Consider the following 15,446-nt stretch of genomic DNA (forward strand, 5'->3'; position numbering starts at 1 on the left):
CATGTCCTGATTTGAAATATGATCTTGGACTAATCTAAAATCTATCAAGTATTTTTCAGGTCTAAGCACATTAACCATATTCCAGTTCTCTTTGCAGATGGAACCACGTTTTATCTGGTATTTTCTACTCTTCTTTCCTTAAAGGTACAGAAATTATGTTGAAACTAAATTTCTGAAGGCTTATACAATACATATCTCCAAAATACTCTTGATATTAGGTAGACGTGCAAACAAGCCATCCATGAGCCTTTCTAGAAGTTCAGAATATTAAAAAAAATAACTTCCCTTCTGTAGTACAATTTTGAGAAAATGAGGTGACGGAACAGAGAAGAACGATGTTTTTTTGAGCACCTACTATGTAAAAGGTGCTCCACTACGATAATTATAGACATTCTCTCAATTAATCCTTACAATTAATTGATTAAGTTAGGTTGTATGCTTTTCATTTTACAGAATTTGGACCCTGGCCTCACACCACACACAAAAATTAACACAAAATGGATTATAGCTCTAAAGGTAAGACCTAAAACTATAAAACTTCTAGAAGAGAACATAAGAGAAAAATCTCTGTGGCCTTCAGTTAGGCAAAATTTCTTAAAATATGACACCAAGAGGATGATCCACAAAGAACAAATTGATACAATGAGCTTCATTGAAATTTAAAACTTTTGCTCTTCAAACACCTTTAAGAAAGTGAGGACAACATACAAACTGGGAGAAAATATTTGCAAATCACATATCTCACAAAAATTTCATGTATAGACTATTTAAAAAACACTTGCAGGGCTTCCCTGGTGGCGCAGTGGTTAGGACTCCACCTGCCGATGCAGGGGACACAGGTTCGTGCCCCAGTCCGGTGGGATCCCACATGCCGCGGAGCGGCTGGGCCCGTGAGCCATGGCCACTGAGCCTACGCGTCCGGAGCCTGTGCTCCGCAACGGGAGAGGCCACAGCAGTGAGAGGCCCGCGTACCGCAAAGAAAAAAAAAACACTTGCAACTCAATTTTTTAAAAAGTGAAATATCAGAATAGGCTTTTCAACAAAGGTGATGTATGAATAGCTAATAACCACTTGAAAAGATGCTCAAAATCATTAGTCATCAGGGAAATAAAAATTAAACTCACATTGAGATACTACTACACACCCACTAGAATGGTTATTATCCAAAAGACTGACAATACCAGGTGTTGGTAAGGGTGTGGAGAAATTATACCCTCACGCATTGCTGGTACAGCCACTCTGAAAAACAGTTTGGCATATTCTTATAAAGCCAATCATGTATCTACCATATAACTTAGTAATCTCACTCCTAGATATTTATCCCAGAGAAATGAAAACATATCTTCACACAAAGACTTGAAAGCAAACGTTCATAGAAGCATTATTTATAATAGCCCCCAAACTAGAAATAATCTAATCAACTGGATTTACAGCCATCAACTGGCAAATGGGTAAACAAAATATGTTATACAGTGAAATATTATTCAGACTTGGAGAAAAAATGCTAAATATTTGGCAAAGGGCTTGTATCTAAAATACACAAAGAACTCTTACAAGTCAGTAACCTAGTTCATCTCTCTCCTCCCTGAAGTGATTTCCTTCAACCCTCTGGTCCATCACCATTGCTTCCATCTCTGAACTTACTTTCAATAACCTTCATTGGGTATTTTTCTTGTAAAATCTTTCAGATCAGCCCCTGGTTGGGGTGACGGGATGTAAGGGGCATCAGTGATGAAAATATAACACAAATGGGCTGAGATGGGGCATGAATTCCCAAAGCTGAGGTGGCCTCATAACAAGAGGTATCTCTTCATCAGCTTGGTCTCTATCACTATAATGTCTCCGTGGCCACTTGACTTGAAAATCCAGGAGCTTCCCAAGAGGTAAAATTGTCATTACATGCAGATGGCCTGATACTATATATAGAAAACCCTAAAGACTCCACACAAAAACTACTAGAACTGATAAACGAATTCAGCAAGGTAGCAGGATACAAGATTAACACACAGAAATTGGTTGCATGCCTTTACACTAACAGGGAAATATCAGAAAGGGAACGTAAAAAAAAAAAATCCCTTTTAAAATTGCATCAAAACAAAAAAAAACTTAAGAATAAACCTGGGGCTCCCCTGGTGGCACGGGGGTTGAGAGTCCGCCTGCTGATGCAGGGGACGCGGGTTCGTGGCCCAGTCTGGGAGGATCCCACATGCCACGGAGCGGCTAGGCCCGTGAGCCATGGCCACTGAGCCTGCGTGTCCGGAGCCTGTGCTCCGAAACGGGAGAGGCCACAACAGTGAGAGGCCCACGTACCGCAAAAAAAAAAAAAAAAAAAGAATAAACCTGAGCAAGGAGGTGAAAGACATATGCTGAGAACTATAAACTATTAATAAAGGAAATTGAAGATGATTCCAAAAAAATGGAACAATATCCCATGCTTTTGGATTGGAAAAATTAATATTGTTAAAATGGCCATACTACCCAAAGCAACCTACAGATTTAATGCGATCCCTATCAAATTACCCATGATGTTTTTCACAGAACTAAGACAAATAATTTTAAAAATTTATATGGAACTATAAAAGACCCAGAATTCCCAAAGCAATCCTGAGGAAAAAGAACAAAGAAGGAAGCATAACCCTCTCAGACTTCAGACAATACTACAAAGATAAAGTAATCAAAATAGTGTGGTATTGGCACAAAAACAGACATGTGGGTCAATGGGACAGAATAGAGAGCCCAGAAATAAACCTACACATCTACAGTCAATTAATCTTCAACAAAGGAGGCAAGATTATACAACAGAGAAAAGATTATACAATGGAGAAAAGACGGTCTCTTCAGCAAGTGGTGTTGGAAAAGTTGGACAGCCATATGTAAATCAATGAAGTTAGAACACACCTTCACACCATACAAAAAAATAAACTCAAAATGGCTTAAAGACTTAAACATAAGACATGACACCATAAAACTCCTAGAACATAGGCAAAATATTCTCTGACATAAATCATACCAATGATCAATGGTCAATCTCCCAAGGCAATAGGAATAAAAGCAAAAATAAACAAATGGTACCTAATCAAACTTATAAGCTTTTGCACAGCAAAGGAAACTATAATAAAAATGAAAAGACAACCTAGACTGGGAGAAAATATTTCCAAACGATATGACCAACAAGAGCTTAATTTCCAAAATATACAAAAAACTCACAGAACTCAATAACAAAAAAACCAAATGACCCAATCAAAAAATGGGCAGAAGACCTAAATAGACATTTCTCCAAAGAGGACATACAGGTTGTCAACAGGCACATGAAAAGCTGCTCAACATCACTAATTATTAGATAAATGCAAATCAAAACTACGAGGTACCACCTCACAGCAGTCAGAATGGCCATCATTTAAAAATCTACAAATAACAAATGCTGGAGAGGATGTAGAGAAAAGGGAACCCTCATACACTGTTGGTAGGAATGTAAATTGGTGCAGCCACTATGGAAAACAGTATGGAGGTTCTGTTAAAAACTAAAAATGGAGCTGCCGTATGATCCAGCAGTCCCACCCCTGGGCATATATCCGGATAAAACTATAATTCAAAAAGATACATGCATCCCTATGTCCATAGCAGCACTATTCACAATAGCCAAGACATGGAAACAACCTAAACTAAATGTCCATCAACAGATGAATGGATAAAGAAAATGTGGTACATATATATAATGGAATACTATTCAGCCATAAAAAAGAATGAAATAATGCCATTTGCAGCAACATGATGGACCTAGAGATTATCATACTAAGTGAAGTAAGTCAGAAAAATAAATACCAAATGATATCACTTGTATATGGAATCTAAAATATGACACAAATTAACTTATTTATGCAACAGAAATAGACTCAAAGACATAGAGAAGAGACTTGTGGTTGCCAAGGGGGAGGCAGGTGCAGGAGGGATGGAGTGGGAGTTTGGTATTAGCAGATGCAAACTGTTCTACATAGACTGGATAAACAACAAAGTCCTACTGTACAGCACAGGCAACTATATTTAATATCCTATGATAAACAATAATGGAAGGAATATAAAAAAGAATGTGTACAGATAGACAACTGAATCACTTTCCTGTACAGCAGAAATTAACACAACATTGTAAATCACCTATACTTCAATAAAATAAAATTTTTTAAAAACCTGGAAAAGAAAAGAAAATCCATGAGCTTCCCAGAATCCCACAGCATAGACTGTTTCTGATAACATTTTTCTTAGTCTTTCAAACCTGCTTGGGTATTTTATTTTGCCTCCAGAACACCCAGGATCACTCCTTCACCTATGCTTACACATCTTGAATCCTCCATGGTGCCTAAGACAGCACTGAATACATAGGTCAAAAAGGATGATATGATTGGATATTCCCAAACACGGGTAGATTTGGATCATGGTGACTGCCACCCTTGGGATTAAGCCCTGCGTTGAGAAGAGACAATAAAGTCCTGGAAATTAATAACACTGCCCCCAAGTTCAATGTAGTTATTTTTTTCTTGTTAGAGTGAAGATGAGATGCTATATACCTTTGAGTTCCCTTGGAAAGAAAAGGATGGGAAAGAAACACCAAAAACTGTCTCCTGGGAATAAGTTCCTCAAACCAATCACCTTGAGATAATTGCCAAAAGAGAAATAAGAGAAATACTGCCAAGTGATGGAGGTATGTATCTGAAGAAAAATGTAATTGACACTGTGTCTTCAGGGCTACTAGTTAATATCCTGCATGGGACACCAGGGCAATGACATACTTTTCTTCAGAGGATCACAATGCTGAATGGAAATTGTCAATATAATAGCTACAGAATCATGGGCAGAGATGCATACAATTTATAAAACAGAAAGGGAGTCCAACTCAAATAAGGGCTTCAACATTCTGTTAGTATGCCCCAGGTTTCAAGGCAAAAAGCCACACCATAATTACACAAAAGAGAATAAAATTCCAGGACCTGGTAAGTACTCACCCCCACCAACTTGAGACAGTTCATGAAACTAGTTAGAGCCCCAGTGAAGAGCACATAATTTAGAGAGTTGAAGAATCAGCTGAAAGCTGACCTTAGGTAGGAGACCCTGCCCAGCAACTGCAGGTTTAGTCTTCAAAGATATAACCAGACTCTATGCCTCTGAACGGCCTTGAAGTTCTTTGATTATTTTTCTTAGTAAACTCCTAGCCAGTATAGTAATACTACTCCCCCTTGGTGGGTAGATTCTATTTACTTATCTATCATTAAAATGTGTTTAAATACAGCTTGTATTTAACAGATTATCCAATGTAAACTGTGTTTATATAAAGGTGCAGTAATATGCTTTGTAAATATTGTACTGCTGTATGTGTTGTTTGCTTTTTGAAAATGTTTAAAACAGAAGAATTTGAACTACTAAATTAATGTCTAATTTATTAGCATTATGGACACCGAGTGCTTTAAAAAGTTGTGACATTTGTGAGGATTACATACATTAAACCTATAAGCATAGTTAAGATGTCCAAGGAAATTTGATTACTTAAATGTAAAATGGTTAGAATTTGATCAATTTATACATTATATAAACATTAATCAAGGAACAAATGAGTTTGTTCTAAATTTTTATGTAAAAAATTATGAGATTTATAAATAAGAAAATTTGTTAGCTGAATCTGAAGGCTTAAAAAAGTAGATTTTAAACTGAATATTGATTAAAATCAAAGTAATAACAGATTCTTTTTTTTTTTACACGTATAAAAGGCTTCCCAAGGATGTAAAAATCAACAGGAATTTGGCAAAGCCCTTCACCTCACAGACTCTCAGCTCTACAGCCAAGAAAGAGAAGCAAGGGTGCCCCTCTTGAGAAGTTAAATGCCATGTGGGCCATACCTACAGAATCCTAAACCAGTAAAAGTTCCTGGAGCCTTCTCTGGCAAATTCCATTGATTCTAGAAGAATCAAGACTGGGGGTGGGTGGGGGGGAGCATCAGTCTGTAGCACACATAACACAGATGGTCTGGGATGGGGCATGACTTCCACCTGACTTAAAAATCCAGGGTACCTCACAATCTAGGAGCCAACAGAAATCCAAAAACACTTCCCAGGATCCTATAACATAAGATAGTTTCTTGGAAAACTTTTTTCTTAGTTTCTCAAACCACCTCAGATATTTTCTTTTGTATCCTGAACATCCAGAGTCACTCCTACGCCTACACTTGCCAACTGGGGCCTTGTGGAGGTGCTGAGCCCTGAGCAGTTAGGTACAATGTCTTCTACCACAGCGACACTAAAGTCACAGAGAACAGACTTCCTGGAAAGGTGCCCCAAAGCACAGAGGCAACAAGCAATGGAATGCAGGGGGCCAACCTACATTCTGCACCTGACTCTGTCACCCCTAATTTGGGGAACTCGCACAAATCATAGGGTTTTTGTGACTCGGCAATGATCATATCTATGAAATGAGCACGAACTTATTCTGGAGCTGGGTTTGTCATGAAAAGCCAATGAAATAACACTTTATAAACATGCAGAATAATACATGCACAAATGCAGAGAACTGGGTTATTACAAAGTCTAAAGATGCCAGGACTGCTTTACAGCAAGTGGAAACAATCATCTGAGTCAGTGAAATCTCACCTGTACAGATATCCATTTAACCTAACAAGTAGGAATAAAGTTCTAAGGACACATCTTCTAACCAAATTTCATCAAGACCAGAAAAGGGCAGCATAAACTAGATGGGGGAGGAGAAAGGGGAAAAAAAGTTCTACAGACCTAAGTTAATTACCTAAAAATTTTGATTTTGTGCCTACCATGTTAGTTACATGGTAAATTAGCTCATTTAGTCCTTTCAATAACCTCAGAAGGTATAAATTATTCCCTTTTTAGTGGGGAAAAAACAGGCTTCAAACAGGTTTGAGCAACCTGCCTATAACTGAGGAAAAAATTAGCTTTAAGAATTTCAGTTTGCACTGTACAGCCCACAAAAACTAAAGGCCATGACAGTCCATCCCTAGAATCCTGAAGTGTACAGTTCTCGTGCTTTTTTCACATTTCAATGGACGCTGAAAAATGTAGCAAGTCTTCATGGAAATTTCAGTGATGGACTCTTGCTGTCGAATTTCTAAATGGTCCTGTTTCTCTTCTCAAGCCCAGTGGTGAATGTTAAGTGCTTGTCCTAAAACTATCCGGATCACACTGCACCATCTTCCTCCCTCGAAACGAGCCCCAAGTGCAGAGGAAGGGAAGCAGCCATCATTCTAGGGTCATCATAGGCATGCCAGAGGATCCCAGGTTTTAGCAAAGGGTAATAGGGGGCCCTGGAATCGCCATGCCCGTTGAATTCTCTCCTGTGGGCAACTTTCATTCCCATCAAAACAGTAGGAGAGGGCTTCCCTGGTGGCGCAGTGGTTGAGAGTCCGCCTGCCGGTGCAGGGGACACGGGTTTGAGCTCTGGTCTGGGATGATCCCACATGCCGCGGAGCGGCTGGGCCCGTGAGCCATGGCCGCTGAGCCTGCGTGTCCGGAGCCTGTGCTCCGCAACGGGAGAGGCCACAACAGTGGGAGGCCCGCATACCACAAAAAAAAAAAAAAAAAAAAAAACAACAGTAGGAGACTAAAAAAAAATTCGTCAGGAAGTGTGTCGCAGTTTCATAGACTGACAGATGGAGGCGTGTAGCAATACATCTTTTGTTACTTCCCTTGACAGCTATAGATTGCATGCTGTGTTTAACTGGGCCGATACACATATCCTGCAGGTGTACTGTTGAGAGAAAAGATTTGGGACATTTTTCTGGCTATCACAGAAATGAAGTACCTAGGTCTGGAAAGAAATTTTCTGGTAGTCCAAAGAATGTTTCTCTCTACAACTCCAAACACTCCCTCTAGTCACATAACCCTAACAAAGGCATTTTAATGCCCAGCAAATTTATTTTCAAATATGGATAGGCCAGCCTGCATTAAAGGTTTCTCTTCTGTTGGGAGCATAAAGTGATCATAATCAGTGATTCTATAAATAAGGGAATGTATTTCTTTACTAAAGCATCAGGCTTCATAAAAGACTATATTTATGTTATATGTAAATAAATACTTTGGGATAATTAAACTCGATGTTCTAGATTTTATTTTCATAGTTAAAAAACTGAAATTGTGTTGTACCCTTACGGCAGTTCTAGTTAGCAAGTACCCACAGCTTAGAGAAGCTAGTTCTCCACTAGCCAGCCACACTGACGTCATGTTGCACTTGATGAAAGGGCCTTCCCAGAAGCACTCACGCCTGATTAAGCACATTGTGTGGATTAGAGAGTTTTCAGACAAACAGAAGAAAAAATCATTTTTTACCCCCAGTTTCAGATGGCACAGGTATATTATCTAATGAAAACAAGATTTCTCTGAGGAATATGGAATACATTTAATGTTTCCAAACAAATAATTATTCTGCCACAATCTGCAAGATGCTGAGACAGAGGCAGACATGGTCACATTTTTCTTATGTCCTGATGAAACTCCCCATTAGGGAACCAAGCAGGGTTTCCATCTCCCAGAAGACAGTTCTGATGTTGATGGATATCAAAAGTGGAAGTGGGACAATCCTAAGAATTAACCCACATGGGCTGAAAAACAGTGATATAAATGTAGTTGCATTATATCACATATGAGAATGAGTATGATTTTTTTTGGGGGGGGAGCAGAGATAGGTTTATTGCAGGGCCATGCAAGGAGAATGGGTGGCTCATGCTTCCCAAAACCCTATCTCTCCAAAGGGTTTCAGCAAAGCATTTTTTTAATATACATATATATGATTTATATGTGAATATATTTATAACATACTTAATTATACACATACATTATGTTTTGAAATATAACATCAAATTCCCCATATATCCAACTGAAGTCTAGTTGACATACTATGAGGGCATTTAATCATGTAGCTTTCATTAATTTTGGTGGGAAACACAGACCCCAAGCCATCCCTGACAATTCTTTAAACTTAAAAGCTTGCTTTATAAAATCCATGACTTCGCCTTTTGGGAACCTGGATGATGAGCAGGACAGAGCACATAGCTAATGGAGTGGATCTACAGAGTGCTGCAAACTGACCAAAACAGCGTGGCTGCTTTACAGAAAGGGAAATTACATTCTGCCTATGAGTCAGAGCTTCTGGCACTACAAGGTAAGCAGTCTCCTAAAATGCCCCAGGACAATACATATGTGATGGTTAATTTTATGCGTCAACTTGACAGGGCCACAGGTGCCCAGATATTAGGTATTTGGTCAAACATTATTCGAGGTGAGTCTGTGAGGGTGTTATTGGATGCCTTTAGTATGTGAATTGATAGACAAAGCAGACGATCCTCCTAGGGCCCATGCAACCAAGTGAAGGCCTGAAGAGAACAAAAAGGCTGACCCTTTCCCAAATAAAGGGGAATTCTTCTTGCCTGACTGGTTTTGAGTTAGGACTCAGTTTTTTCCTGACTCTGGACTTGAAGCTCTTCCTGGGTCTTGAGCCTGCTGGCCCTTGAACTAGAATTACACCATCTGCTCTCCTATCTTCAGTCTGCTGACTACGATCTTGGGACTTCTCAGCTTCCAAAATCACCTGAGCCAACTCCTTATAATAAATCATACATATTATACATATGTACGTGTAATATATTAAACACACACACACACATGCACACACACTACTCTTACTGATTCTATTTCTCTGGAGAACCCTAATACAATATTATAAGGAAAAATAAGACCTTCCCTATGGAGCCACCAAAGAAGGAAAGCTGGGGATGTCACATTCAGCCCCAAGAGAACAAAGAGGAAGAGGCCACAGCAGCCAACAAACAGTGACATTATTAGAAAGTATGTGAAATTTGAAAATACAACATGACAAATATTCCTACTTGGTTGGTGTAAGAGGCCAAAAATGTACCAGACAGGAAAGGGCGGTGGGGAATATCGAGGGAGGAAAGGCTGCACGAAAGAGAGAAGACCTGCTCAAAGACAATTATAATTCTTTTCCCTGAAAAATATTATCATTCACGCAAATTCATACAGACGCCCCTCTCCACTCTACATTAACTCACGCCACCATGAGCACAGCCTCCCTCCCAGGCTAGAGCTGTGGCCACACACACGTACACACAAACGCCCCACTGCTAAACTGCAAATCCTTATCACATATGCTAAGTAATAGTTAAACAAGCTGTAAAGAATTTTTGCTTTTCCATTCTTGTTGATTTAAATGCCAAGGTGCTTCTGAACAATCTTATAAATTTTAGAGCCTTGTTCTCACGACACCCACAAATACTTTAAACCAAATTTGTTTGGGTTCACAGAGAATGGGAACCGAAGTTATCAAAGGGAAGGCTCGTGGATTCAAAAAACTCCTAGGATCACAGCCACTCTTTTCCAACGTACAAGTTGAAGACAATCCAAGAAAGCTTAAGACCAACTGGGTGTGTGGAGGCTTGTGAAGTGAAAGGGAATTTAGGATTCATTAAATACTCTCATGGATAAAGACCTAACTATTTGCTCAGGTTTGGGGATCAGTGCTCAGAAGTCTGTTGTCCCATCCCCAATATGCTCCCCAGCAAAGTTTTCTCTCTTTGGTTGGCTCAATATTGACAGCATGCACAAAAGAAGGCTGATTGATTCTGAAATAAGTGTGTAGGCTGGGCAGGGCTGACGAGAGCCTGTGTGTTTCTTTGCCTTTCTTGCCCTCATATACCTCTTCATCTCCCACTCTAAATGTCCTTTCTTCCCAGGGGTTAAGAACAGAGGCTCTGGAGCCCAACTCTGGGACTGAATACTCTTTCTGACACTTAACTAGCTGTGGATCACCTTGAGAAGGTTATTTACTGCTTTGTGCCTCAGTTTCTTCAGTAGCCAGATGTAGAAAATTTGGCTTGTAAGCATGTAAGGTTGTGAGGGTGAAATGATTCATGCGTGTCAAGCTCCTGAAGCAGTCCTGGCACGTGGTACATGTCCGGCAGTGTCAGCCCTATTGACCTTGTGGACTCTCTGACTCAAGTCTCCTGACCCCAACTGGTGGGCAGCTGCTTCTGGCTCATTTATAGCATTTATCGCACTGTCTAGAAAGCACCTATTTACCAGCCTGCCTCCCCCCAGACTGAGCAGGAATCACACCTTCTTTCTCATTATCTCTGCCCGCACCCAGTGTGATGCTTGGCACACACCAGATACTGCGTGCTTGAAGGGGTGGCCTAGTCTAACAAGGGGAGCATGGTACCTAAGGGCTACTGCTTATGAAGAGCAATGGCAGTGCAGTAAAGCAAAGCTCCAGGTGGAATTCTGCAAAGAAACATAATTCACCCTTTTGGTGTATGATCAAGTCCTGGGATTTTTAATTTGTTTAAACTCATCTGCTTTAAAATCTTTCAAATAAGTTAACTTTTGTTTACATATTTGTCCTTCTTAAAGGCATAGAGAAGTAAGCCTAACAAAGCTAACCAAATCAATGTTTCTTCGGCCCCAGGAGACCAAAATTCTAGAAATATTTGTAAGCAACCTCATAAGGTTACATTTAATTATCAGTTGCACATAATGCATAATTATTGATTTTAAAGAATAACATCATTCCAAATATAAACAGGGGCATATCATCAACAGACCCAGGACAAGGCAGAAGTTACATTAGTGAGGCCTAGCTCCCCAGATGGATATTTCCCTTAAATGAAGAAGGGATAACAAGATGACCAGAAGACTAACCCTGGTCTCAGTTATCTGATTTGATCTCAGCTTCAAAAAACCTTCTGCTGAAAGTGCTTTTCTTGTGAAACATCCTGCTCAAAGGCAAGTCCCTGAGACATACAAACAGACAGACTGGCATGCATGTTTCCCACTCCAGACCAGTTAAGAAACTCAGGAAAAGTCAGAGCCTTTTTCTTGTGTGATTTTTGTTACTCCCATATGAAACATCCATAGATATTTCTGTCTGATCACAGATGTCACTGTCAGGTCAGATTAATAAAAGCCATATTCTCCAGCTAAGCAGAAAGAAAAAGAATAAAGGAATTCCAATATACAAACACTTTGTAACAGAAAAGAACAGGTGAATTCACATTTTATGTTTCTGACCACACACATTTTTCACTTAGTTAAAAGAATTTGGGAAGATGATTCTAAGTTCATCTACTATTTAGAATAATGATGGCTAAGGAACCTCCTAGAAAACAATACTCTTTGTGGTGGGAAAACAGAACACCTGAATCAAATATTAAATGAAATGAGTTACTTCAAGAGACGAAGTAAAGATTCCCAAAAGGTTCAGCTGGTTTAGTTATACAAAAAGTAAACTGGGGAGCAGGCACCCAGGACCTTACTCACCACGATATCCTCAGGGAACGTGTCTGTGCTGAATGAGCCATCATCAAACACGACCTCATAGAAGGTCTGCGTCGTCACAGCGATCACCCTGCAGCTGTAGTACCGGGTGTTGCGATGCTTCGTGATGACCGTCTGCCCCACAGCGATGTCATTCTCGCCAGCCTTGGACTTCTTAGGAAGGGGCAGAGAAAGAGGAGAGAAAAGAAACAGGAGAAAGAACAGAAAATAAAAGAAATATTTATTTAGAAAACATCATTGGTGTGGTCATGATATACACTTTTAATTGTTAAACCTTTTATTGGGAAGTAATTTCAAACAGAAGTTGCAAGAATATGAATAATACAAAAACATACATATACTCTTTGACCCTTTACTCAGGTTCATCTATTGTTAACATTTTACCATTTCCCTTTTTTTGCCTATTCTCTATTTTACATATGTGTATATTTAAGTATATATATAAATAAAATTGTGTGTGTGTGTGCACTCCACAAACCATTTGAGAATAAGCTACATATAATCATGGGCTTTAACACCTAAATACATCAGTGTGTATTTTCTAAAAACAGGGATTTTCCTTTACATAACCACAGTACAGTTACTAACTTTAGTAAATTTAACATGGATGCCATACTTTAATCGACCATGCATATTCCAATTTTGTCAAGTGAGCCAATAACGATCTTTATGGCCCCCATCCTTTATGTACAGGATGCAGTCTTGAGTCACATACTGCATTTAGTTGCCAAGTCTCTTTGACCTCCTTTAATCTGGAACATTTCCACAGCCTTTCTTTGTCTTTTATGATCGTGATACTTTTGAAGGATACAGCTCTCCCTCCCCCTGCTTTTTCAGTAGAGCATGTCTGATGTTTCCTCATGACTAGATTCAGGTTATACATTCCTGGCCAGAATACCACTACCACAGAGACAATGTTGTATTCTTCTCATGATATCACATCTGGAGGCACATGTTAGTCCACCTTTCAATGGTGATTTTAATTTTGATCCTGGTCAAAGAGTAGTCCAATTTCTTCATTTTGCAATGACTATTTTTCCCTTCCAACTAATAAGCAATCTGTGGGAGGGACTTTAACACCATGTAAATATCCTGCTCCTCCACATTTCTGCTTAGATTTAGCAACCACTGATGAGTCTGGCTTGATCCAATTTTACTATGATGATGATGATATGCTGATTTTTCCTGCTCCAGCACTCCCTCCACATTTACTAGCTGGCACCTGGCAGTTATTAAGCAAAAATCTCCTACCTTCCCCCCATCCATCCATCCATCCATCCATCCATCCATCATCAGTATGGAATTATTCCTCCTCCCCACCTGTTTAGAATTCATACTATAATTAATAATTTTGGTGCTCAGATTATCCCAGATTTGGCCAATAGAAGCCTCTTCAATCTGTATTCCTGTGCCCCTTAAGATGTCTTTTTATTTCTTATCAGTTCCTTACTTTCTGGCCTAACAAGATGTGTCAAGATCATCTTGCCTCAGCCCTGGAATTAACATCTCCCTGAGGAGTGTGGTTCATTTTAAAGGGCAGTGATATTAGAGAATAAGATCCAGGTGCTTAGGTGTGCTTATTACTACAAAAGCACCTTTGTTTCTCGACCCTTTCAGAAGACAGAGCAAAGAAATACATGCATGTAGATATATGTGTGTGTGTATATATGTATACATACACACACACACTATCACACTACAGGTATACATGCACATATGTATAACCATGAAAAACCATGGACTAGGTCTCAGAGTACATGTGCCATGCTATGGAAGCAGAAGGCTTCAGGATAAACGCTTCAGGAAATGCTTGGCAGAGTGCTGGGCTCAGAGTAAGTAGTCCAGAAATGTTAGCTTGCTGTACTTGGGGCTTTCTGTTTTGTTTGCTTGCTTGCTTTGTTTTATTTTTCAGAATAAGGCTGTTGCTCCCCTGTCAGGAACTCATACAAACTCCATTCCTGCCAGGCAGAGAGGGTAGCCAACATCTTACAAGGAAGTCTGCTCTCAAACATTCAGTCCCTTTTACTCCCCAGCTCCAAGTATCATTCATCACCCTTATTCTTTTGATGCCACAAGCTCTGACCCACTAGGGGGGCCCTGAATCAAGCACTTGGGAAGGTCCAGGACCTTTGCTAAATGGGCCCTAGAAGGCACAGTCTCATGATCCCCAAGATACCAACATTAGTCTGACATGTCACCCCTAACCTACAGAAAGTCAAGATTCATTAAACCCCAGTGTTTTCTGACAGCAGTATTTATAACATTACTGGGAAATAAAGTGTCATCAATTCAGAATCTTGGTTTAATTAGAGGTTTTACTTATTTTTTCCCTGAATTTCAAGAAAGGCTAAAACACCTTGCCGGAAACATATAAAGTGCTACGCTTAATCTTTTCCTTCTGGAAACCAAAGAAGAAATGCCCAGAGAGTTAATGATTCACTAATTCCTTCAACATTCATGTGTTGCCAGCCAGTGGACACCAAGCACCTCCCCTGGTGCTGGGGACTCAAACAAAAACCACTAAGACTTCATTCCTGTTCCCTGGAACAGGCCCACAAAGATATGTGCCATGAAGTTATCTTACAGGTGGCATGATGCAAGACTGGTGATATTCTAGCATGCCATCTACAGCATGTCTTCATACGCACAGGCAGAATTAGGGGAGGAGAGCAATGAAGCACCAAGTAATGGGCATGAGCAAAAGCCCAGAAGCAGGAAACAGCCCATTCTGTTCTGGGAACTGCAAGAGATCTGCTGTTGTGTGGGAGGGGAAGCAGGGAGGAAGGAGAAGACTTTAGAAATGGCCTGGGGCCCAGAGGTCAGGCTATGGGGTAGAGGGGAATAGATCAGCTCTTATGCCATCCTAAGGAGTCTATATATTACCCTGTGAACCTAAGGAAGCCACTGAGAGGACTAAGCATAGAAGAAAAATGATCCAGGTCTGTGTGGCTTTTAGGGGAGAAAGGGCATCTCCATGTGGGAGAGGAGGGCCTACAGACAAAGATGCTCATGACTTGGGCAGAGGGCCAACTGTCTTCCAAACGTGTTCCTAAGAGTCCCCTCCTTGTAGAGTGAGCTCTGCTATCTAGT

General features: G+C 40.0%; 1 protein-coding gene across 4 annotated transcripts in view; it reads right to left on the minus strand.

The window, feature by feature from the left end:
• KDM4C (lysine demethylase 4C) overlaps positions 1 to 15,446 on the minus strand; it is a 398,973-nt gene that overhangs the window by 42,780 nt on the left and 340,747 nt on the right. For 3 of the 4 annotated variants that reach the window (XM_081237191.1, XM_081237190.1, XM_081237193.1), the window contains exon 19: positions 12,339 to 12,509. In XM_081237191.1, coding sequence (XP_081093317.1) covers positions 12,339 to 12,509 — 171 coding nt within the window. The remainder of the gene's footprint in view (positions 1 to 12,338; positions 12,510 to 15,446) is intronic. The other variant, XM_081237192.1, reaches the window with a different exon arrangement.

The sequence above is a fragment of the Mesoplodon bidens genome (assembly GCF_964165515.1).
Source record: "Mesoplodon bidens genome assembly, chromosome: 6".
NCBI classification, from domain to species: Eukaryota; Metazoa; Chordata; class Mammalia; order Artiodactyla; family Ziphiidae; genus Mesoplodon; species Mesoplodon bidens.